Here is a 26,921-nt window from a genome sequence, read left to right as displayed (position 1 = left end):
TGTGATCCCTCTGTAGTTGGAACACACCCTCCAGTCCCCCTTTTTAAAGAGGGGGACCACCACCCTGGTCTGCCGATCCAGAGGCACTGTCCCCAATGTCCATGCAATGTTGCAGAGACGTGTCAACCAAGACAGTCCTACAACATCCAGAGCCTTAAGGAACTCCGGGCGTATCTCATCCACCCCCGGGGCCCTGCCACCAATGAGTTTTTTGAACACCTCTGTGACCTCAGTCCCAGAGATGGGAGAGCCCACCTCAGAGTCCCCAGGCTCTGCTTCCTCATTTTAAGCATGTTAGTGGAATTGAGGAGGTCTTCGAAGTACTCCCCACACCGACCCACAACGTCCCGAGTCGAGGTCAGCAGCGCACCATCCCCACCATATACGGTGTTGACACTGCACTGCTTCCCCCTCCTGAGACGCCGGACGGTGGACCAGAATCTCCTCGAAGCCGTCCGAAAGTCGTTCTCCATGGCCTCTCCCAAACTCCTCCCATGCCCGAGTTTTTGCCTCAGCAACAACCGAAGCCGCATTCCGCTTGGCCTGCTGGTACCTATCAGCTGCCTCCAGAGACCCACAGAACAAAAAGGTCCTATAGGACTCCTTCTTCAGCTTGACGGCATCCCTCACCGCCGGTGTCCACCAACGGGTTCGGGAATTGCCACCACGACAGGCACCGACCACCTTGCGGCCACAGCTCCGGTCAGCCGCCTCATCAATAGAGGCACGGAACATGGCCCATTCGGACTCAATGTTCCCCACCTCCCTCGGGACGTGGTTGAAGTTCTGCCGGAGGTGGGGGTTGAAGCTACTTCTGACAGGGGACTCTGCCAGCCGTTCCCAGCAGTAAAAAGTAAAAGTGGCAGTAACCTGATATTAGCCTATCCTTGGTGACATTCTTTACCACCAGGTTCACCAATCTACAGTTGTGGCCAAAAGTTTTAAGAATGACACAAATATTAATTTTCACAAAGTTTGCTGGCCCAGTTCTTAGGATGGCAATTTGCATATACTCCAGAATGTTTTGAAGAGTGTTCAGATGAATTGCAATTAATTGCAAAGTCTCCCTCTTTGCCATGGAAATGAACTTAATCCCAAAAAACCCATTTCTATTTCATTTCTGCCATGCCATCATTTGAGTGATCCTCTGCATTAACACAGGTGAGAGTTTTGAGAGGACAAGTCTGGAGATCACTCTGCCATGCTGACTGAGTTAGAATAGCAGACTGGATGCTTTAAAAGGAGGGTGATACTTGAAATCATTGTTCTTCCTCTGTTAACCATGCTTACCTGCAAATAAACACGTGCAGTCATCATTGCTTTGCACAAAAAGGACTTCACAGGCAAGGATATTTGCTGCTGATAAATGGTTGATTTAGCTGCAATCTTATTGGATCATCAAGAACGTCAAGGAGAGAGGTTCAATTGTTGTGAAGAAGCTTCAGGGTGTAGCAAGTGTCAGGGCCATCTCCTAAAGTTGATTCATCTGCGGGATTGGGGCACCACTAGTGCAGAGCTTGCTCAAGAATGGCAGCAGGCAGGTTGAGTGCATCTGCACACACAGTGAGGCAAAGACTTTTTGAAGATGGCCTGGTTTCAAGAAGGGCAGCAAAGAAGCCACTTCTCTTTAAGAAAAACATCAGGGACAGACTGATATTCTGCAAAAGGTACACGGATTGGACTGCTGAGAATTGGTGTAAAGTCATTTTCTCTGATGAATCCCCTTTCCAATTGTTTGGGGCATCTGGAAAAAATGATTGTCCAGAGAAGAAAAGGTGAGCACTACCATCAGTCCTGTGTCACACCATCAGTAAAACATCCTGAGGCCATTTATGTGTGGGGTTGCTTCTCAGCCAAGAGAGTGGGCTCACTGACAATTTTGCCTAAGAACACAGCCATGAATAAAGAATAGTACTAAAACATCCTCTGAGAGCAACTTCTCCCAACCATTCAAGAACAGTTTGGTGATGAGCAATCCCTTTTCCAGCATGATGGACATCCGTGCCATAAGGCAAAAGTGATAATTAAGTGGCTGAGGGAAAAAAAAATGAAATTTTGGGTCCATTGCCAGGAAACTTCCCAAACCTTAATCCTATTGAGAACTTGTGGTCAATCCTCAAGTGGCAGGTGGACAAACAAAAACTCTCAAATTCTGACAAACTCCAAGCATTGACTATGCAAGAATAGGCTGCCATCAGTCAGGATTTGGCTCAGAAGTTGATTGACAGCATGCCAGTGCGAATTGCTGAGGTTTTGAAAAAGAAAGGCCAACACTGCACATATTGACCATTTGCATAAACTTAATGTAATTGTTAATAAAAGCCTTTTAAACGTATGAAATGCTTGTAATTATACTTCAGTATACCATAGAAGCATTTAACAAAAAGATCTAAAAACACTGAAGCAGCAAACTTTGTGAAAACTAATACTTGTGTCATTCTCAAAAGTATAGTAAAGCATGTGCCATTTCACATCTACCCCAATCTCTAGAGATGCTAGTCCCTTTTTGGTGGAGCCCCCACAACATCCCATCCTATAAAAAATTAAAAGGATGCACTTCAGTTAACTACAGTTACATGGATAAATATATATTATGAGGTTATGGTTAATCAACTAACAAAAAAGTCATTCAGTCTGTGAATTACAATAAAATAAATAGGATAAAACACTGAAACACTAAAAATGAAGTTGGGTGGAGACAACACTATGACCAAATTCATAATATAACTGTACATGACCACCTGCATGTTGATCAATAGTGAATTAATTGTTCAATAATGTTTACATGTGAGTAAAACACAATCCTGCAAATTCCTTTGCAATGCCAACAAAAATACCACATCTGGTAGCTGGGGAAAAGGAAATAAGAAAATAAACGTAAGAATTTTTTTTCTCGGTTTTAACTGTAACTTCATTTGTATAGGGTTACAGTTGGAGAGTGAAAGTGACATGAGAAGTGCTTGTCTGTAAAATTATAAGTAATCTGAATTTTTAGAGAGTTTTTACCAGCCCTCAGCGGTCTTCTCAGAAATATTGCTGAGTTGGTTTTGTTATAAATTGTAGAGTTTGTCATATAAGCAAGTTAGAAAATTTACAAATTTCTGGTAAGAGCAGAAAATACAAAGGGTAGGCTTAAGTAACAACCTCGTAAACAAGCATTGACCATTAACTTTAGCCTCATAGCAATAGCAAGTAGGGGTGCTAAGCACTGCCAAGTAAAAAAATAGCAAAACTATATTGTAAACTAATGATAACATTAGCATATTCACTTCATGTAGTGACTAAAAGTAACATAGCAGGTCTGGAAAACCAAATGACAGTGGGCTATGCAACTAACAGAGACACTCTTCCTGTTGATGTAGGCTGCACCACTTTTTCCCACTTTGTCAACTACAATTGTTTGATAAATGGTGATGGCTATGCTATACCTGTAAAGATGGATTTTGTTTTGTGCTGTGCATGCCTTCAGGTTTTTGAAAAGTGTTCAAATTGTGAAATTAAAAAAAAGTTCACTACCATTTAATATTGATAGATATTAGATATTACACAGACAAAAACTTGCAGTAGGATTAAGTTTTAAAGAATGTGATATGTTGATCTGTATGTCTAAGATTCCTTTTTCTATGTTTTGAAAAAGTGATTCTTAATATTTACTTAATTTTCCATTGCGGTTAGAGACAAATTCCCATTCCAATTTCAATTGACAGTATGTTTTTTTAAATTAGTGGTGCTGCCAAAAAAAAAAAAAGTGACTTTAGTTGAAAGTGAACTTTGTATTTGATAATTTCAAGATCATTTGCAGAATGTTTCACTTGAGCAACATCTTTAATCTATAATACTAAAGCAGTTTCTTCTAAAGTGATTTTTAATCAGTATAAAAAGTAGACATATGCTAATTCACTGCAGATGATTGGCTCTTCAACCTGTGGTTTCCACTGCCTCATAATTAATTTTAACGTGTATTAAATGCTTAAGAAACAGAAAATATAATTTGTTCTTAAAACAGATCCCAAAAGCACATGAAGCTAATTGCATCAAAGTTTAATATACATATATTTTGTTTAATGTAAATGTCAGCTCTTTGCAATTCTAACATGATGACTTATCTCAAATGACAGAAGTGGTTCTGTTTTCAGAATCTGCATTTGGAGGGAGGGTAGAATAAGTGCTAAAAGTAATGCTGAGTGACAATGATAATCAATTTTAATGACATGTTGCTGGAGATAGCTCAGCTTTTAAGGGAAAAAAGTAGCAGTATTTATTCCCATGTCAGCTAAAAATGTGGAATGCATACTGTATGAATGATAACTTTCTGAAATGGTGAACTGTTCACAACTTTGATATTTTTACAGCAATTCCACTTTTACTTACTTTTTACAAGTAAAAAAGCAAAAAAAATGTATTAATGGAAACTTCAAAGAGCCAAATTATATCTGAACTTTCCATGAGCATATTGTTACTAGTTTTATTTCCTAAGAAATTTGAATGCTTTATTGAAAATTTGCGAAGTAGGAATAATAATTGGAATATTTATCATATTTGATTTTCCCATTTTCATTTATAGGCATATGTGAGCACACAGCATGAAGGAGATAAGATCATTGCCTTTGAAAGAGGGAAAATTCTCTTCATTTTTAACTTCCATCCATCAAAGAGCTACACTGATTACCAAGTGGGAGTTGAAGTTCCAGGGAAGTATCCTTTAAAGTAGCCAATTTGAGTTCTACTATTTGTTCTTTCATATTTCTTTTCACCTCTGACTACTGGTTTTGTTTAGAAATGAATATTATCAATTTACCTAATTTTTGCCAGTAGCCACACAACATGAATAACATTATTTGCCAAGTAAATTTATTTTCAATATAACAATTTATTTTTATTATACAGTATATTAGTGCTATTTAGCTTTTTGTAAATATGATAATCACAGAGGTTTCTATGCTTTACTTTTTGGTAGCTGAAGTCTCAGGATGTATTTAAATGATCACTTGCCTATAAATAAGTCATGAAGAATGAAGTAAGCAGATAAGCTAACTTGCATGAAAGACCTTCCCTTAATATTTACTCTGAAATATGGTAATGTATTTTGTTACCACGTATACAGTCTTAAATACAGCAAAATCTTTATTCATCTTTACCTCAGCTTAAATTTGTATGCCACTTCTTATTCATATTCATTTTCTGTCTCTAGCAGTAGCCCCTTCACAGGCATTTTCTCTTTATTTATTCATCATTTCACAGAATTATGACTTGTTTTGGTCTCTTCTCAAACCTCAGGTTGGGACTCTGGTTTCAGGAAATCTTGAGAATGAAAGTGAAAAATTGCAGTTGGTATTTACATATGGTAAATATATTCAAATTAACATCTGAATTAGTAAGGTTCTGAGGATTTGCCACTGTGAAAGAACTGAGCATTATGTCGGTCAACTAAGATGTATGCATGATAATTATGTTTGTTATGAGCTGTGCAACTACATAAATGAATATTTTATTTTTTTTAAAAAAGTACAGTATACTATTGGAATTGGGTCTGAAGGGTAGGCAATGTGTTTCACTTTAAAAATTTAGTGTAAAATTTACTAATATGGCATGAGCTAATGGGCATAGCAGAGTGGTACAGTGGTCCTGGCCTCATATTTTGTATTGCTCACTCTTGATATGGAGTTCTAATACCTTCCCTTTGTATTGCTTGGGTTCCTCTTTGTATTTCATTTTCTTTGAGCATCACAAAGATATTTGGCTAGATTGATTAGCCAGTCTAGGTTGTTCCATATTGGTTTATTGGTAAGTGTGCTCTGTGGTAGGCTGGGGCGCCACGAAGGGGTTTTTACTGCCTTTTATCCAAAGCTATGTTTGCATTAATTGGAAATGGAAATCAAAAGAAAACAGTATGATAAATGAGGAACGTTGTGATTAAGTACTTGATCTGAAAGCTGATAGTTCAGTCTTCAGTCTTGTATATTTAGTTTAATTCACTATGTTTATGATTTACAGTAAGATGTACTGCATTCAAAGATATGATGATGAAGGGTCATATATTCAAAATTTTGGTTGAAGAAGTCACATTGGGTGATTCCTGCCCCACACAATAGGTGTTCCTAGGGTTCTCCAAGTTTACTCCAAATAATCCAAAGTATACATTAAAGTATATGAACATGGAGACTTTGAATAGCTTGTGGTGAACTCACTGAATCACTATAATTGTTAATTATAAACAAATTAACTGTGTGTGAAGTGTAGCAGAGGTACAATGAAATGTACAAAGAGAAGAGCAGGTTCATCTTTTGCTGGCACACACTACAGTCCAAAAGAATGTCCAGCCCACCTTGCTATAATAAGTTGAAGGTTAGCACTAGTGGAGTGAAATGTCTTCATAACATAATCTTCAATGTTCACTATTTTGTTCTGCTAAATTGAAATTAGCCCTCATTTTATGGTTTTTGGAAACAAATTGAATTTAATACATCAAGAATTTCGTTATTTTTTTTATGTCAGGTTATTTTTCTTTCTTCCTAAATTTCTTTGAGTACAAGTGTATGTTGATTTCCTTGTGCTTGTGTGATCTTTATATGCTAGCCATACTGTGGTCATTGTCTGCTCCTTTAGTGCTTTAGCCCTTCCATGAGAACCCTAAATACAAAGAGGACTGTTTTCATGTATGTTAGGTAGAATGCCCAAAGGGGGCTGGGCGGTCTCATGGTCTGGAACCCCTGCAGAGTTTATTTTTTTCTCTCCAGACGTTTTTTTTTTTTTTGTTTTTTTTTTCTGTCCTCCCTGGCCATCGGACCTTACTCTTACTATGTTAATTAGTGTCGTCTTATTCTAATTCTTACTTTATCTTTTATTTCTCTTTTCTTCACTATGTAAAGCACTTTGAGCTACATTATCTGTATGAAAATGTGCTATATAAAGAAATGTTGTTGTTTAATGAAATTTGTAAACTCATTGCTAATAATATTAAATGGACTCTTTCCAAGTATTTGTTATTTAATTATTTAGTGTATTAAATAAAAATTGTATGGTAGGTGGATTCCCTTCCCTAAAGAGTTTGGCTTCTTATAGAAGATGCCCCAGTGAATCCTAAATTCTTATTAAGTTGGTTTAGAAAATGAGTGGATTGATTGGTTATGAATGATTCCATTCCTTCATTTGGGGGTAGTAATCATAAGAGGATTGTGGAGAGGATTCTTACACTGCTAATCCTTTCAGTTGATGCAAACCAATAAACCATTAACAATGTTGTTTGCCGTTTATGCTCAATTTGAAATTCTGTTTTAACTGAGAGGTGGTATCTTTACACCATAGTGGCTCTCTCAAGTCTAATTAGTGTTATTTTAAAGGGAGCTGTTTATGTGAGGACAATCTCACAAACAAACTGTACTTATTTTTAAGATAATTATGCTGTAGATCAGGGGTGCCCAATATGTCGATCGCGATCGGCCGGTAGATCGGAAAGGTAGTGCAGGTAGATCGCGTTGCATTCAAAAAAAAATTTTTTTAAATGTTAGTCTATCATATATCCTCCCTATGGCATTTGCCACTTGATTGACATACAGGGCGGCCAGTCAGAGATCTCTTTTCTTTTAATACACTAGTCATCCCACTTGCACGATTAAACGCGCAAGCTACTGCAAAACTTTGGCTATCTAAGTGATCTAGTTAGCCTTCCAATTTACACTCACCTAAAGGATTATTAGGAACACCTGTTCAATTTCTCATTAATGCAATTATCTAATCAACCAGTCACATGACAGTTGCTTCAATGCATTTAGGGGTGTGGTCCTGGTCAAGACAATCTCCTGAACTCCAAACTGAATGTCAGAATGGGAAAGAAAGGTGATTTAAGCAATTTTGAGCGTGGCATGGTTGTTGGTGCCAGACGGGCCGGTCTGAGTATTTCACAGTCTGCTCAGTTACTGGGATTTTCATGCACAACCATTTCTAGGGTTTACAAAGAATGGTGTGAAAATGGAAAAACATCCAGTATGCGGCAGTCCTGTGGGCAAAAATGCCTTGTTGATGCTAGAGGTCAGAGGAGAATGGGCCGACTGATTCAAGCTGATAGAAGAGCAACTTTGACTGAAATAACCACTTGTTACAATCGAGGTATGCAGCAAAGCATTTGTGAAGCCACAACACGCACAACCTTGAGGCGGATGGACTACAACAGCAGAAGACCCCACCGGGTACCACTCATCTCCACTACAAATAGGAAAAAGAGGCTACAATTTGCATGAGCTCACCAAAATTGGACAGTTGAAGACTGGAAAAATGTTGCCTGGTCTGATGAGTCTCGATTTCTGTTGAGACATTCAAATGGTAGAGTCAGAATTTGGCGTAAACAGAATAAAAACATGGATCCATCATGCCTTGTTACCACTGTGCAGGCTGGTGGTGGTGGTGTAATGGTGTGGGGGATGTTTTCTTGGCACACTTTAGGCCCCTTAGTGCCAACTGGGCATCGTTTAAATGCCACAGACTCCCTGAGCATTGTTTCTGACCATGTCCATCCCTTCATGACCACCATGTACCCATCCTCTGATGGCTACTTCCAGCAGGATAATGCACCATGTCACAAAGCTTGAATCATTTCAAATTGGTTTCTTGAACATGACAATGAGTTCACTGTACTAAAATGGCCCCCACAGTCACCAGATCTCAACCCAATAGAGCATCTTTGGGATGTGGTGGAATAGGAGCTTCGTGCCCTGGATGTGCATCCCACAAATCTCCATCAACTGCAAGATGCTATCCTATCAATATGGGCCAACATTTCTAAAGAATGCTTTCAGCACCTTGTTGAATCAATGCCACGTAGAATTAAGGCAGTTCTGAAGGTGAAAGGGGGTCAAACACCGTATTAGTATGGTGTTCCTAATAATCCTTTAGGTAAGTGTATATCGACTAAATAAGGTATTTAAAAAAAAAATTTGTTGGTTGTGGGCTGGATGTGGAATTGGAAGAGGATTTTTTTCTCTCACAATGACACAATCGAAGTGCATTTGTCTGATCTGTCAATCTATCATTGCTATTCCAAAGAAGGAAAATGTGGAAAGGCACTTTTGAACTGTTCATAAAAACTAAGAAACTGACTTTCTTCCAAAAAGTGATCTGAGAAAGAGAAAAGAGAGGGAACTAAATTCGCAGTTAATCGGACAGCCGTCATTTTTCACTTGGCTGAATTCAAAAGCAAAGTCAGACACACTGAAGCATCGTTCTGGGTGAGTCACTCGATCATTAAGCATAAGAAGTCCTTCCAAGATGGAGAGATGATAAAAGATGCCTTTGTTGAGGCAGATGGCTAGGGAGAAATTCCTGCTGAGATTTCAAGACCCCTGGCCAGAGAAAAAGGAGTTTCTCCTTGTCATTAAACATGCAGAATACAAGCAACTTAATAACGATCAATGGCCGCTAGACTTGGCCTTTTTTTTTTACCGATCTGACCAACATGTTGAATGAGCTTAATCTACAGCTGCAAGGAAACAGAAAACATGGTCAATATGATTAGCTCAAACAAAAATTGCAACATCTGTCCTCAAAGCTGCAGCGCCTTGATTTAGGGAACATCCAAAACCTTGTGTCAGAGCTGGAGATATATATATATATATATATATATATATATATATATATATATATATATATATATATATATATATATATATATCATTTTTAATGTAGATAGATCATTTTGACCAGAACATTTTAAAAGTAGCTCGCAAGCTGAAAAAGTTTGGACACCCCTGCTCTAGATACTGTTGTAAAGAAAGAGTATGGTATCTTCTTTGCCTCAGGTAACAGCTTTTGTGTGCCTTGGCTGCAAACTGCTTTTTTATGTCAAATGTTTTGTTTTAAACATATTTTTGACATTGCAATATGTAGTCTACATTTAAGCATCACTATGTTAGGTTGTCACGGCTAATCCTCTGCCAGGACAGTTTAGATTTACATCATATTGACGTCGTTCATTCGGCTGATTTTCTCATGCTTCTTTCTGTACGTAATACAGATCAATTTGAATAAAAGTGCTGTGTTTGCAAACATTTGATTGGTAATCTGTTTAGTTTCAAGTACAAGGATTTTCACTACTGAAAATTTTCTTCATTTCTCTTCTGCCACAAAACCTACTTCATTCTTGCTTCTATTCACTCTGTGAATAATTCAGTGTAGTTTAGACATGCTGGGCATTAAGAGCTGGACGACTTAATGACATTCTGATGCGTCTAATTATAGTTCTGTCATTTGAGCTGTCTTGTTTATCCTGTCTTCACTCTGCTAAATTTGAGAGATTATTTACAAGATGAATTTTGCAAACATTATTGTATGTAATTTATGTTTGGCACTGAGATCTTCACTGCTGTCAATTTTATCTAAATTACTTCTGCATTATTCCTTTAACATCAGCAACTTTTACTGAATTGAAAGGGCATTGGAGCTTCATTATGATGTGCTGTGCTGCTGACTAGTCTACATGGCGTACTACTTCCAAAATTTCTCTTTGCCACTGCGTTGATGAATCAGATTTCATCATATCCATGTCCTATTTAATCACCAAGAACCTTCCTTATGCATGGAAGGTTCAGATCTCCTTTGTATAAATTGCAAAGGTATTCACCCTGCAGCTGTCTGTGCTTTCTGATTTTCTTGCATGTGTTCTATCTTTTATGAATGTTTTTCATTTCCCAGTATTGACATGCTTATGGAAACCTTTATTTATGTTCAATTACAGTATCTTTGCTGTGAAGCTTGGTTTATTCTTGGGAGTCTTGCTTGTCTTAGTATCATGATTAACTTTAAATCCAGCAATGTATGCTCCTTAATTACCAACCTTTGACACAATTTGATGAATAAATTTTCTTGACATTTATGTAATAAATGGAAACTTCACAAAAAAGCCAAGTAGCTTTGACTGGGAGCCATGTAAACTTCGTAAAAATGTTATAAATCAGGCAGTTCTTTATTTTAAAGCAAAAGTTGTTGCATTCAGTGATATTTTTAAGATGATAAATCAGATGCTTGGTTTGATTTAATTTTGACCAGGTTAGCACATCATTCATATCATTTTTTGGATAATTATAGCAATGTTGCAAGTTAGTTTCCTTCTTGGTCATGTTACATTTCAAACCACATTTTTCACCATTCAACAATTTCAATTTATGCCTCCTGACTCAATCCTTGAAATGCTTTTGTCTGAATATTTCCTCTTTTTCACATTTTTCTCTTAGTTCTTAATCAGCCCCCTCTGGTTTTCCACTAAGAAACATCTTTTCATTAATCTCTCTGCCCTGCATTCTATTTCAGCACTGAGGAATAATAATTTTATTTCAGTAAAGAAATTTTCTCTATGGTACCATGGACAAAAAGTTGATTTTATAAATTTCTTGGAAAATTTGAGTGGCCGCCTAAAGCTAACAAAGTATTACTTCCTTTAAAATTATACCAATTGAACTGCATTTTGGCGCATATTCCTGATGGATCATAATATGATTTTTTTCTTTCTTTTTCTTATCCTCCCACTGACCTAGCAGCCCCAAGTTGTTCTTTTTTCCTTCTGAGGCTTTTCGATCTTGTTTTATAAATGGAGGTCTCTTTTTTTTTCATCTATTTGGAAAATGTATTTATAGGTTCTCGGTTTTTGAGGTCTAATTGTTGTTCTTCTTTATGTTTTGGATTTTTCACCATTGCCTTTGATTTTTACCAGCTTCACGTTTTTGGAGAATTTTAACATTAGTTGTTATGCATAGCAAGTGATGGCCAGTCAGCAAATGATAATCTTCAGCATGATGCCCTACATTGATGGATTAAAGGCCAGAAGTCCACATGACCATTATCATCAAATTATTTCATGTGAAGACTGAAAACCATGAGGACTGATTGAGGTCATTTATGTTAGGTAGAATGCCTAGAGGGGGCTGGGTGGTCTCGTGGCCTGTAACTCCTGCAAATTTTTTTATTTTTTTTTCCTGTCCTCCCTGGCCATTGAACCTTACTTAAAAGTTATATGTTAATTAGTGTTCCCTAATTTTAATTATTTATTTTGTCTTTTTTCTCTTTCTTCATCATGTGAAGCACTTTGAGCTACATTGTTTGTATGAAAATGTGCTTTAGAAATAAATGTTGTTGTTCAGTATTTATTTACAGTAAATAAGGAAGATCCAAATTAAAGTTCTTCAGGCACGACTCTAAGTAACCAGTTTCTTTTTTTGGCTCTTGTTTAAAAATTCACCTTTGTGATATGAAAGTGTATTTAATCTTCTACCGCCAGTAATATCCCTTATCAGATGATAAAATTACTTTGACCATTTAGAAGAAATCTGTTTAGGCAGCACAGAGCCAGCCCTTACTCATCCAGTATGGAGGGACAGGCATAAATTACACATTCTGGATAAAGTCAAAAACAGCCACTCGTTTATTGGCAATACTATGCTAGGCTACATAATAAGAAAAGTAGAGCCAGCATTTTACAAGTCACTCAGTTCAGATAAGCAAACCCATAGCTTGTATGCTGCTAGAATATTCTATTTACTTTGACTTAACAGTCAAACTGCATTGAACAAGATGTAAGGTAGATGGGGCGAATTTAGGCATCACATGTCCAACATCAGGATCCTGTTACCTAGAATAAAAATGGCTGAATAAAAAAATACTCCATTAAGAAAACAATTTTTCATACCATTCTTCTCAAGGTTTACTATTTTAAAACATCTGCAAGGAAACCTAAATAAAATCTATTTAATTGTATTTTTCTAGATTTGTTTTAATGTATTTTTTCCGCCGAGGAATATACTATTTTGCCTCCCAGGTCCTCCCTGCGTGGAGTTTGCATGTTCTCCCCATGTCTGCGTTGGTTTCCTCCGGGTACTCCGGTTTCCTCCCACAGTCCAAAGACATGCAGGTTAGGTGCACTGGCAATCCTAAATTGTCCCTACTCTGTGCTTGGTGTGTGTGTGTGTGTGTGTGTGTGCACCCTGTGGTGGGCTGGCGCCCTGCCCTGGGTTTGTTTCCAGCCTTGCACCCTGTGTTGGCTGGGATTGGCTCCAGCAGACTCCCGTGACCATGTAGTTAGGATATAGCAGGTTGAATAATGGATGGATGGAATATACTGTATTTCTTTATTAGGGCTTTCTCTCCTCAAGCACATGTACATCTGATGTGCTTCCCCAATTTAGGGACCCATAAAGCCAGTGCCTCACAGGCAGGAGCCACCCTTAGATGGGGTTCCAGTCCATCAGAAAACACATTGTCCATAGTTATGGAAGACAGCAGTTAGCATATTGCAGCGGACTGTTACATTTCAAATATACTTCTTACATACGTTACTGTCTTTAAATAAACAAATGAGTATTGTTAGAAATATTGTTAACCTTTGTTTCAAGCTTTGATATATTGTACATTTAATGCCTGCTTCAGCCAATTAAACACATGTTTTTGGAAAAATAATAAACCCTGTCATTCGTGGATACTTTTTTCCTCACCTGCTCAGATATACACAGTTTGACTCAAGATGTTAAATATTTGATATGTTATACATTATGTCTCATTCATTATAAAGGTAGACTGTCTTTGGCCATTGCGTTGTAAATTATGCTGTTTTATTCTGGGAATTCTGTTTAGGTTAAGAGCTCATTTAGCACTGAAGAGTAGTAATCCTTTAAGGCAAGGTTAAAGGGTCAAACTTTGCTTCTATCCTGGGTGGTTTATGCTGCCTACAAGACTGAAATGTAAAATAGTTAATGGTCTGCGTGGCTTATTGTACAGCTCATGCTGTTATCTCTGGCTGCAGAAAGAATGCATAATGCTTTTTGATTATCCAAGCTGTATTCAAATTTTGTGTCATTATAGGATCAAAACATTAAACGAGACAAATAGCTGACTTGAAAGATGTTTCATTAGCTTCATGGTGACTGAGTTTGGAACAAACGGTAATGCTTTTGATCAGTTAAGTAATTGTTTTCCTGTGGTTCATCAACATAGCAATAGGACAGACTGGTGTATTTTAGAGCTGTTAAAGGTATTTGTCTATGCCCAGTGGAATCATGCTAAAACAAATGCTTTTCCTGACATAAAATTATTATTATCTTCACCAGAGCTACACCAGCAATGTAATGAAACATGACTTAGTAATGAGAACAGTCTGCTGTTATCATAAATGTAGTTTTAACTGACGTGAAAGGTTAGGAGAAGCTGAACTGGAAGGTCAAGTGAACAAAATGTGATAAATCTGGTCTTAAGCACACAGCCTTTCATTAAAATAGTGGTGAAGTGGAAATGTAAGTACATCACTACCTTACCATGTACCTGCAGCAGCAGCATGGCAAATACAATATGTGCTTTTGTATGTGCCATGTTGTATAATCCCATCTTTAACTTGTTTACTAACCCATCTTGCTTTCAAGAAAAGCTTATGTCATTGCTTCAGATAGTATTCTAATATTACCGTTAGCATAGCCGCATTGGGATTATTGCAGCTAATTTACTGCTTCATGAATACAAGTTTGATTTTTAGCTCAATCTTTTGACTTTAACAACATTGCATATTCTTTCCTTACTAATAAAGATTTATCTGGGCATGATAATTTTTTAAAGTAATATGGGTATGCCTTGCATACATTTTCAGGGCCAGTTACTGTTTCATACCTGATATTGCTAAGATAATCTTTGCCTTCTGTAATGTAAAACAGGTTCAGAAAATTGATGAATGTTTGTTATAAACAGAAAAGTGCATTTACAGTTATTTTGCACTGCAATTGTTCTAGATAAAAGCAAAACTATCACTGCTGCCTTGCAACTATAATGTCCTAGGATGAGTTCCTGGCATGGTCACTGTGTGAAGTTTGCATAGCTACCCCATGTCCATGTAAAGTGTTTCCAGAAACATCATGTTCTAAATTGGCCTCAAGTGAATGAATAACTGGTGTAAGGCTAAGTTTGTTCTGAGTGGAATTTTGACCTGTTCAGGGTTGTTTCCTGACTTGTCCCATTTGATTCAGGGGTAGGCTATGCTATTTGACAGGCTCAGAAAGAAACAAATGAGTACCTTAAGTAGATGTGATCATGAACTAATACATGCGATAGTACAGACTTCTTGTCTCAACTAAGTTTCTTTCAATGTTTACCTTTTTTTTAATTGAATTACCCAAGAAGGATAATAATATGCAATACTGGAAAAGAAAAATAAGGCAGCTCTAGAGTGGATTCAAATTTAAGAAATATATTCAGCCAAAATGAATGGAAAAGGACTGTTTAATAATACAGTATATCCTCTGTTAAATGGATGATCCGGTATGTGTATTGTTAAGAAAGAAGTTAGTCCTTTTTGACATCCAAGCTCATTACAACACCGTGTCATTACCCCCAAACTGTTTATTCTTTATTTTTTTTTTAATATTAAGGATTTTCCCTCAAAAACACTGATTTTTAAATGAGACCTCAAATGAACTAAAATCTTTTCAATTTACCGTGCTAACAGTACTCTTAAAGTCCCTTTTTTAAAAAAAACAAAAAAAAAAAAAAGGATTTCCTAGGATCATAGGTCTGTCCTGTCTTTCTTTGTTTTCACTCTGCGGAGGAAAAAGAGAAGAGTACCGAGAGAAGATAAGAGACAAGTGAATGACTAGATTCAGGCCTGACAAACCTGTGTCCTTTTAAATAACCAGCACATATTCATATCCTATTTTAAAACAGGTATTGTAAATGTGATTTAAAGTTGATTCAAATCAATGATGTATGTAGTAAAAGTGTCCCACAATTTAATTTAATAGAAGCATTGTAGTATCAGAAATGAGCATGATATGTTTATAAATTAATAGTAATAATTAAGGCTTGCATCTTGCAAGCAGTTTTGTATTGGAATAGGTAAAGAGTTTCCCCTTGGGATTAATAAAGTTTACCTAATCTAATCTAAAGTAGTTATTATGCTTTTACATGTAGGAACAGAGAAATTTATAGAACACTAATGACATACTGAACTCATAAAAGTCAGGCTAATAAATGTGAACTAATAAAGAACAATGCAGGATAGACAGAGATGGCAACAGATCTTATTTCCTAAGGAACATTGGTAAGTTAGTCAAAATTACACAATACGGATGCCAGTGAAGGGAAATTCAACAGCTAAACCCAACGATACTGTTATGCTTCCAGTCAATAAAATCTAAAATAAATTCATATCTTATTGCATTAGAAGTGGATAGGTTATTGTGGATATGGTATCAAATATTAAGATTTAGTGTTGTATGATTTTATTAAACTTTTTTAAGCTATATGCTATTCTAATGGGTAATACACAAAGTTCAATGGTGCTTGTATCATAAAACATGTTAATAGGTAATATTTTCATTTACACGCATATGTAATATATAATTTTAAAATAAGGAAACTAATTAAATTATGCCTTAGGCATAATAAAAGTCTTACAAAATATTAAATCATCATAAAAATGGCCTGAATTTCTAAGGTGAGGGTGGGGGATAACAGATTTTATTGGTTTTGCGGACTAGCTGTTTGCTTCCACAAAATGATAAAAATAATGAAAATCAAAACCATTTTTCATGCTGTACCTAACATTTTCAAAATTCATGCTAGATCTTTTGTATAGCCATACTTTAAAGGTAACACTTACTGCGTACTTTGGGTCCTTTAGCAATCCATATTAAATCAATTTAATACCATATGATGTTTATATATATATATATATATATATATATATATATATATATATATATATATATATATATATATATATATATATATATATATATATATATATATATATTACCTTGCATACTGAATAATTACATAACCGTCACTTGTTGGATTGCGAGATTTCCTCACTATTCTTGTTTGCTAATAAACTGGTTAAGCTATTTATTATTGTGCAGACCCTCAAACCATGTGTTTTGTTTAGTTAAATATCATGGATTGTTTTTTGACAGAGGAGTACTGAAATCTCTACAGACAACCTTCATACCCATCATTTTCCAAACCAACCTTATCCATGTAAGGCTCGTGGCTGTGCAAGCAGTAATAAGGTAGGCCACCAAAAACATATTTATATGTTATAGGCATTAAATTACATCATAGCTCCATAGTCCGATAGCAACACCAAAAAGCTCAACAAACAATCGACTTAAACCAGAACCCCCACCCCACCTGGTACTCACTTCCTTATCACTACAAGGAGTCTGAAGGTGCAGCCCGCATCCTGGCCAAGTCAGGCATCAGAATAGCACACAAACCCACAAACAATCTGCGCGCCGTCCTCTTTAATGCTAAAAACAAGAAATCACAGTTTATAGCATTCCATGCAGTTCTTGCCCATCAGTATACATAGGACAAACATCAAAAAGAATCACAACACGTATACATCATGACGCCGTCAGAAGAAAGGACTCACGATCACTGATCTATACGCATACTAAATCAACAGGACATACATTTAACTGGGACAATGTACAAGTAAGATTTAAGGCCAGTACTAAAAGTGCCAGAGTGCATGAGAACACCATCAACAGACATTTGGACATAAACCCAGCATATGCAAACTTAAGAAGAACATTTTTATAATAAATAAAACTTTACAACCAATACCCCCAACCCCCAATTAAACTGACATAGAACACACACACCTACTCAACGTACTTTTTGCTATATATTACCCTTGATTCTTGTAAGTCTAAGCATTATCTTCTGATGAAGACCCATGGAGGGGCTGAAAGCTCAGGAATAAAAACTACTTTATGATACGTAGTTCTCAATTTGTGGATCTCCAGCTGCAAATATATATGGTAGGCATTATAACCATTATGCAATTGATTTTAACAAGTTTAAATTAATGACAAACAAATGAAAACTTAAAAAAAAAAACTCAAAATGGTTTACCCCCATGCTGGGGTGGGGGTTCTGAGTTAGAGGCATTTTTGGAGCTCTAAATACACAAAATGCACACAGGGCCGGTGCTAACATTAAGGTGAATTAAGCATTTGCCTAGGGCACAGATCATGGTGAGGGAGGTGGTGGGGGGAGTTAATTCATTCAAAGCCAAAAACTGCTAAAAAAAAAAAAAATCTCAATGCTTATTGACCACTAACATTTAGTTCTGCCTCAGTATATCAGTCATGACCAAAAAATTTTGAGAACGACACAAGTATTGATTTCCACAGAGTTTCAGCTTCAGTATTTTTAGATTTTTTTGTCAGATGTTTCTATGGTATTTTGAAGTATAATTACAAGCATGTCATAAGTTTCAATGGCTTTTATTGACAGATACATTAAGTTCATGCAAAGAGTCAATATTTGCAGTGTTGGCCCTTCTTTTTCAAGACCTCTGCAATTCGCCCTGGCATACTGTCAATGCTTGGAGTTTGTCAGAATTCAAGGGTTGTTGTTTGTTCACCCACATCTTGAAGACTGTCCACAAACTCTCAATGGGATTAAGGTGTGGGGAGTTTCCTGGCCATGGACCCAAAATTTCATTGTTTTGTTCCCCGAGCCACTTAGTTATCACTTTTGCCATATGGCACAGTGCTGCATCATGCTGGAAAAGGCATTGTTCGTCAACCAAACTGTTCCTGGATGGTTGGGTGAAGTTGCTTTCAGAGGATGTTTTGGTACTATTCTTTATTTATGGCTGTGTTCTTAGGCAAAATTGTGAGCAAGACCACTCCCTTGGCTGAGAAGCAACCCCACACATGAATGGTCTCAGGATGCTTTATTGTTGGTGTGACACAGGACTGACGGTAGTGCTTACATTTTCTTCTCTGGACAATCTTTTTTCCAGATGCTTCAAACAATCAGAAAGGGGATTCATCAGAGAAAATGACTTTAACCCAGTCTTCCGCAGTCCAGTCCCTGTACTTTTTGCAGAATATCAGTTTGTCCCTGATGTTTTTCTTGGAGAGAAGTGGCTTCTTTGCTGCCCTTCTGGACACCAGGCCATCCTTCAAAAGTCTTTACCTCACTGTGCGTACCTGTCCTTTCTATGCTTGAGGCTTATAAGTGGTTTATACTTGTTGTAAACCCTCTGTCTTTACTATCATGAAGACTTCAACAGTCATCCAGCGCTGTTGTTTTCTGTAGTTTTACAGACTACCTAATGAAATAATGAGGGATCAGCTCACACCTGGCTGTGCAACAATTGTCCAAATAGTTTTGAACCACTGAAAATGGGGGACCACGTATAAAAATGGCTGTCATTCCTAAATGACCCATACAATATTTTTGTTGAACACTTTAAGTTAATTCTGTAAGCCGCCTTCTTTTTAAATTCACTGTGGTGGCACACAGAGCCAAAATGATAAAAATTGTGTCACTATCCAAATACCTATGGACCTAAGTGTATAAATAAGCGAGTAGCGTAGTCCTTTTTATGCTGAAATAAAATTATTTGCCATTAATATGTGCAAAATTCTCATCCAATTTATTTTAAGTCTTCTTCAAATATTGGGTTAAAAAAAATGCAAATCAGCCAATTTCAATAATTGTCATGTAATCTGTGTTGCTCATTGTAGCACACATATGAGCAAAAATGGTATTTTATGATGATATTTTATGGTGATATTACTAAATTAAAAATATCGTTAAGTTGTTTGCAAATTTTCAGTGAGCACAAATTCTAATCAGGAGACTCAAATTATTGCTTTGTGCTTGACTTCTAACAGTGTATCCCAATAAGGTTGTCATTAAAATGCTGTTGGATTCGTTTTTAAAATTTATGCCAAAGCTTCCTGACATTTCCACCAACTATCTTGAGTAGCTAATGAACAAATAAGGTCATCTGAATGAGTCACCAGAGTACAGTTGCATTAGGCACTTGCTCAGTTGCACAAGATGGGTTTTGAAGTACAGTTATATAACTATCCATACCTATTAGAAAGAAGTTTTTAAAACAAAGTAAAGCAGTATATGTAATTCAAGATTAACAAAATAACATTTGTTGTTAAATATTTAATTTTTCGTTTTTGACAAACTATGACAAGGCCTCATACCGTCAAACCTATAGCTGATTGGCTACATTAACAGAAAACAGGATGGACTCCCCTCTCATTACCGAAGTTAAGAAGATGGGGCTACAGTGGGCATGTGGTCATCAAAACTGAATAACTTAAGAATAAAAAAGTGTCACCTTGGGCCTCATGTATAACGCCGTGCGTAGAACTCACACTATAACATGGCATAAGCACAAAAGCGGGAAAGTGCGTACGCACAGAAAAATCCAGATGCAGAAATCTGTGCGTACGCAAACTTCCAAGTTCTTCCGCTACATAAATCCAGATCACCGTAAAAAGTAACGCATGTGCGCGCGCCTGCTGTCCCGCCCCAACTCCTTCCAGAATTACACTTCTTTGAATATGTACATCAATATAAATAGCCCTTAAGCTCAGCGTTCTGTGAAAAGACAATAGCAAAACCACAAGGAAAAATAGAACAATTTCAGCGAATACCAAGTGGAGACAAAGAAAAACGTACTATTTGTTGGTATAAACAAGAAAAGAAAGCTGATCGAGTGACATAGCGTGTCGCAGAAACTCGAAAGCTCAAGTTCACAAAGTCGCACAGTGCCCGAAATAAAAAAGAAGTCGCATATCAAAGTCAGCGTGAAAAGGCGAATCGTAGCCCACCATCTGAGTGTCATATGAAAGCTTATTAGAGTACAGAGGGGGAAAAAAAAGCACAAAGTAGGGAAAAAGCACAAAATGTCAACTTTAATCTTGAAATTGCCACTTTAATCACGTAGTTTATTTTGTCATTAAAGTAGAACATCATAAACTTAATCTTAAAATCATTTAATTTAGTAGGTTCTCAAATCCCATTGTAACTAAAGTAGTATGTTAAATACTTTGTTTTGTATTTGATCTTCTATGTGGTCTATGTGTGAGAATCACTACATGCTTCTTAAACCGGCTTTCTCTTCCTCCGATAGGACACAGAATCCATTACATTTGTGATATTACAGCTCTCTGGATAACTAAAATACTGAGATGTATATGTGATATCATTTTCATGATGATAGGAGTTAAAGCATGTTTTTAAACATGGGAACACGTTGGCGCAGTGATTGTGCGTGACCTTCAATGAAATAATATATTGCAGCAGTACTGTCTCTTTCAAATGTACTAACCTCCAATTCCTGTCCTTCCTTTTCTTTCTCCAAATACCCAGTCGCCACACAATCAGCTCTGTAATAGACGTTAAGCCATCTGTAAGCTTATAACGCAGATTCTTCAAAACTTTTAAATAACATTGAAATATCTTCGTAGTACATGTTTAAATATTCTATCCTTCATGCCAGTCCCAGTGAAGCATACAGTGCGAGGCAGGAACAATCCGTGAACGGAGCACCAGATCCTTGCTAGCATAGCGACACTGTGTCCTTTAATTATTAACAATATAAACTGCTCAAAAAAATTAAAGGAACACTTTGAAAACACATCAGATCTCAATGGGGAAAAAGAAATGCTCCTGGATATCTATATTGATATAGACTGGGTAATGTGTTAGGAACGAAAGGATGCCACATCGTTTGATGGAAATGAAAATGATCAACCTACAGAGCCCTGAATTCAAAGACGCCCCAAAAATCAGAGTGAAAAAATTATGTGGCAGGCTAGTCCATTTTGCCAAAATTTAATTGCAGCAACTCAAACTTGTACGCAGCACTTTGTATGGCCCCTGTGTTCTTGTATACATACCTGACAACATCGGTGCATGCTTCTAATGAGATGACAGATGGTGTTGTGGGGGATCTCCTCCCAGATCTGGACCAGGGCATCACTGAGCTCCTGGACAGTCTCAGGTGCAACCTGGTGGCATTGGATGGACCAAAACATAATGTCCCAGAGGTGTTCTATTGGATTTAGGTCAGGAAAGTGTGGTGGCCAGTCAATGGTATCAATTCCTTCATCCTCCTGGAACTGCCTGCATACTCTCACCACATGAGGCCAGGAATTGTCGTGCACCAGGAGCCACTGTACCAGCATAGGGTCTGACAATGGGTCCAAGGATTTCATCCTGATACCTAATGGCAGCCAAGGTGCCTTTGTCAAGCCTGTAGCGGTCTGTGTGACCCTCCATGGATATGCTGAATGATGTTACAGGCACCGTAATGTTCTCCATGGCTTCTCCAGACCCTTTCACTTCTGTCACGTGCTCAGGGTGAACCTGCTCTCATCTGTTAAAAGCACAGGGCACCAGTGGTGCATCTGCCAATTCTGGTATTCTATGGCGAATGCCAATCGAGCTGCATGCTGCTAGGCAGTGAGCTCAGGGCCCATTAGAGGACATGGGGCCCTTGGGTCACCCTCATGAAGTCTTTCTGGTTGTTTGGTTAGAGACATTCACACCAGCGGCCTGCTGGAGGTCATTTTGTAGGGCTCTGGCAGTGTTCATCCTGTTCCTCCTTGCCCAAAGGAGCAGATACTGGTCCTGCTGATGGGTTATGGACCTTCTATGGCCCTCTCCAGCTCTCCTAGAGTAACTGCTTGTCTCCTAGAATCTCCTCCATGCCCTTGAGACTGTGCAGGGAGACACAGTAAACCTTCTGGCAATGACACGTATTGATGTGCCATCCTGGAGAAGTTGGACTACCTGTGCAACCTCTGTAGGGTACAGGGTTGTAGGGCTGGCAATTTTTATGGGGATAAATGAACAAGATGACCTTTCGCGCCACCACTATCAACCTTATTCCAATATAACCATTTACTTCTACCCCTCTGCAGTTATCCTGACTATCTGAAACATTTCCCCATCTTTCTAAATTAGTAGTGGGGCTTGTCATGTATGCCGGCTTTACACTTTTCTTTTCAGTATATCTTTTTTTCTTTAAAAGTATTTTATTCATACAGAAGCTCAAAAATCATCCAATCACTTACACAAGACAACTTACACAAAACACAATCACTGATCAAATCTTAGCTCATCATAGCAAGCGTCCATGTCAGTTTAACACTCCTTTGGCACATTCTTCAGGGCTGTTTGAGCATCAGTGCCAAAGCCATCAATCTTCTCTGCTGCCACCATGACAATCACTTCACTGATAATCTGAAAGTTGGACCAAGGGATCTTGTGCTGCTTTGCATGACTTTCTGCCAGCCCCTTCACAAGTGACTTGTCTGCCTGTTGATGTTGCACAAATTTTGTCAGCTTGCAGAAGACAATTTCCCCATGGGCCTGGAGGTCAGGATTGTTCTGCAGCTGCTCTTTGGAAAGGCCAGCAAACTTAAGGAACAGCTTCTGAACATCTGGATGGGTCTCAAACAAGTGCTGAAGAATAATCTCCCGATACTTGGGATTAGCCTTCACCAGAGCCCAAAAACCAATCACTTTCTGAAAATGTTCAAGACAAGCGCACATTGTGTTGAGACAAAGAAATCGGTGCTGCTCAAACTCTGCTAACAAAACAAGAACACTACCAACTAACAGTTTATCTCTTGAGCCATTAGCTATTACCATCAAAACTCTAAATGTCTCATTCCCATCATTGTGCATGATGTTCATCATTTAATTTATTAAAGAAATTCCTCATGTTTTAAATTTATTTAAATCTTTTGAACCCTTAACTGGCTATAAAATAAGCTAGTCAGAATCCTCCCTTTTACATCTGGTTAATCTCTGTTGCTATGACTCCCTTCCTTCATTGGTCTCTCACCTTTATTCATGGAAATATATTTACACAACTACCACTCTATACTGTCTGATGCCAGTGCCTCTATCAGTAGTTGGGTTAAGCTCCCCATCTTTTAATTCTCATCTTGCTATTATTAAAATGAGTATTGACCTTCATTTTAATATTGTTAGCTGACTTTGAAGTTAGGTGACTCCTTTCTGAGTTCTTAAGGAATGGTTAATGACCTTCCCTTAAACATTCCAATTAAATTTGAGATCGGCAGAGAGCTGAAGTATCTTTTCCCGATTTAGAATTTTACCACTGGATGTTCACTCTGTATGCAGTCAGGGTTAGGGTTTTTTTTCCCATCTTCCTTCATAGTTTCTTATAGAGTCCAAGTTGGCCATATTGCTTGATTTGACAAGTTTTCGTCAGAGTACATTATAATGTATATAGTGCAAAAGCTTTTAGGTCTGTTTTATTGATCATACTGTAATCCAGATAAATAAGACAAACTCAGCATAGCTGGTGCATTTGTTTTGAAGTTGTTAGAAATTCTAATTATTTACCGTTACTAATGGATAATCACCTTTAAGTGGGGGTACCGAGCAGTTAATACACTAAGATAGCTGTATGAGTACATACTACAGGAGACAGCAGCAGAAATGGTATTAAGTATTGCTATAAAGATAATTCAAAATCATTCAAAGTTAATTTAATATTCATACAACTCACACGTCTGTATTGGCCTCAGAGACTAAAATTAGAATTGCTTAATCATATTATGGTTATGAATAAATATCTGTTGAGGAAAAAAAATATAAATTACCAATTACATTTCCTTTCTAAAACACATCATCCTTATTTGTTTTCTTTCTCCCTATAATATTTTAATCAAAAGTAGCAACACGCAGTATAAAAAATGTGGTAATTAGTTTGTAGCATTTCTTTGTGTTTCCTTTTGATTTTCTTTTCCTCAATATTTTCCTATTTTGCTTGGATTGTATGTGCCATGCCACAGAATTCATGTAACATTGAGAGTTAATTGTAATGACCCAGAGAGGCTGGAGATGATAAAATGGACTGACATTCGGATAACACTGGTGGTATGTTGCCCTTAAAAGGACTATTGATTGTACAACATATCAACCCAAATTTCCATCCTTGATCTCGCTGCCTTATCTCATATGGTTCCTCCCGTGAGACTCTACTTTTGTATTAAACCTGGACTTCCTCTCTTCTGCTACATCCACTGCTCACACCTGTTTGGTGCCTCCTCTACTTGCATGCAGCCAGAGTCAGTGTCCCTCTCACACACTTAACTTCATGAGTTGATCCAAACCAGGATCCTCCGTAGGACTTCCTGAGAATTCTGTGCTAGGGCTAATGGAATTTAGCAGTGGAAAAACACATAGTAAGTGCTTATTGTGATGTGTGACTCCCTGTCTTGCACCCTAAAAAACGAGGCTGAGTCTCAGTAATTTAGCAAAACTGGCTTTATTCAGCTTGAAACAGGAACAGCATGGTTTTTTATTGTATCTATTAGATCTCCTACTCTCCTATACAAAGACACACCAATCAGGCAGAGCTGTGGCCAGGTAAGTGGTCAAGTAATATTATTCCCTGCATTTATAATGTTCTTTGCATCACCTATTGATGACAGAACTTATAGTGCAATCCCAGTCGCCTCGGATTTCCTTTTGTGACGAGCTGCTGGGAGCCTGCGGTTGCCCTGGCGACAGATAAGCTGTCTTCCAGGACGTGCTTCAGGATGCTCTTCAGTGTGTCGTCCCATTGGGTAGAGTCCAAACAGGGATTACAAACCTTATTTTATGAATAGGTAAGACTTTCAGAGTCCAGACTCTTTAACATGTTGCATGGGCTCCTTTTACGGCTGACTTCTCAAGGTGACTTTGCTCTTCATAGTCCACTGAAATAGGTCAGTCAATGGGCATTACAGTATTTTGAACTTAGTGACAAAAACTCAAGCGGGCAATGCCATTGAATTAAAAAAAAAAAAAAAATCTAATGTTTTGCTGTGTAAAAATGTGGTGCTGTATAATTAGGACATTTGTTGTCAAGTGTACAGAGTACAAATTATTATTATTATTTTTTTTGTGACACTTGACCAGCACACAACATTTGTCAAAAATCTAGCTCCATAGTTAATGTGTGGTCCATTAAATTTAAAATTCCACATTCCCATCCAGGTTCAGTACACATAATATGCATAATGATGTTTCTTATGCACTTCTCAGTAGTTGCTTATTGTTTCTTATTTATTACACTTTCATTTGCAAATAAATAAACAGAACATTCACTCAGCAAGACAGATTTTTGATTTTGTGAAATATATCTATGTGAATGTACGTAACAATTATCAATTTAAGTGTCTTTGTAGTCTGATTAAATACCTTAATGTTTCCCAGTTCTAAACAGTTACATATTTTTGTTTGAACCCAAACTAATTCTTATGTGTCCGCACTTTTAAGATTGTAAACTAAATATTTTTGTTAAAATTACCACAAATGGAATTATGCATCAAAAATTAAATATAACAGAAAATGTGAAATACTGCAAAGCTTTTTTTCATGAATCTATGCTGTATCTTTTATTATCTTTCTGCTTTTTAGATAGCACCGTGCATTTATTCCCTGTAATTAGGACTGATTATCCTATGACACCTACACAAGACACTCCACTAATCAGTTGCATAAATAATTAGGGGGCAGCTTCCCAACTGCACAAACACTCCACTTGATACTATTAAAAATGCATTAGTATATTAAATTAACATGACTTTTGAATACAGAAGCATTGTGATGTCTTTCATATAGAACTTGTTTTCTATGCTCAGATTTGACTGTTCACTTTTATAAAGTGGAACACATTATGCATTACTAAATTGTGTAAAGTTTCTTTTAGATATGGCACCAGCATTGCAGGAGCTCCTGTAAGATGGACTACAGTCAATGTCTACTAGATAGATACTTTTCCACTCACTAGAAGATTTTTTTGTTTGGAGAAATTACCTTTTTATTACCCTCATAAAAATGTGATATTTTGCTAAGCTAAACAAACATCTATAATTGACAGTATGTGTCAACCTCCTTTTTGCTTGCCTCAATTCTTGTTTTGAACTCGGAGCTAAAAGGGTCAGATCAAATGGTTTAATAATAAACTGCACATTGAAACATGAACACTCAAGTTTCATTACTTTGACTCCTTTTGATCTGGGACATAATCAAAGTTTTTCTCTTGGTACTGTTTGAACGTTTTCTTCAGAATTCAGCATGTTTCATCACAAGTAATAAAATGTCAT

At 37.2% G+C, this 26,921-nt stretch overlaps 1 protein-coding gene across 1 annotated transcript in view; it reads left to right on the top strand.

The window, feature by feature from the left end:
- LOC120523552 (1,4-alpha-glucan-branching enzyme-like) overlaps nt 1-26,921 on the top strand; it is a 918,458-nt gene that overhangs the window by 684,442 nt on the left and 207,095 nt on the right. Inside the window, exon 14 of the mRNA XM_039744954.1 lies at nt 4,565-4,695. Within this exon, the coding sequence (XP_039600888.1) occupies nt 4,565-4,695 (131 nt within the window). The remainder of the gene's footprint in view (nt 1-4,564; nt 4,696-26,921) is intronic.

This window comes from Polypterus senegalus, chromosome 2, assembly GCF_016835505.1.
Source record: "Polypterus senegalus isolate Bchr_013 chromosome 2, ASM1683550v1, whole genome shotgun sequence".
Taxonomy (NCBI): domain Eukaryota; kingdom Metazoa; phylum Chordata; class Cladistia; order Polypteriformes; family Polypteridae; genus Polypterus; species Polypterus senegalus.
Note: the sequence above shows the minus strand (reverse complement) of the source record. Positions and strands in the feature narration are given on the sequence as shown.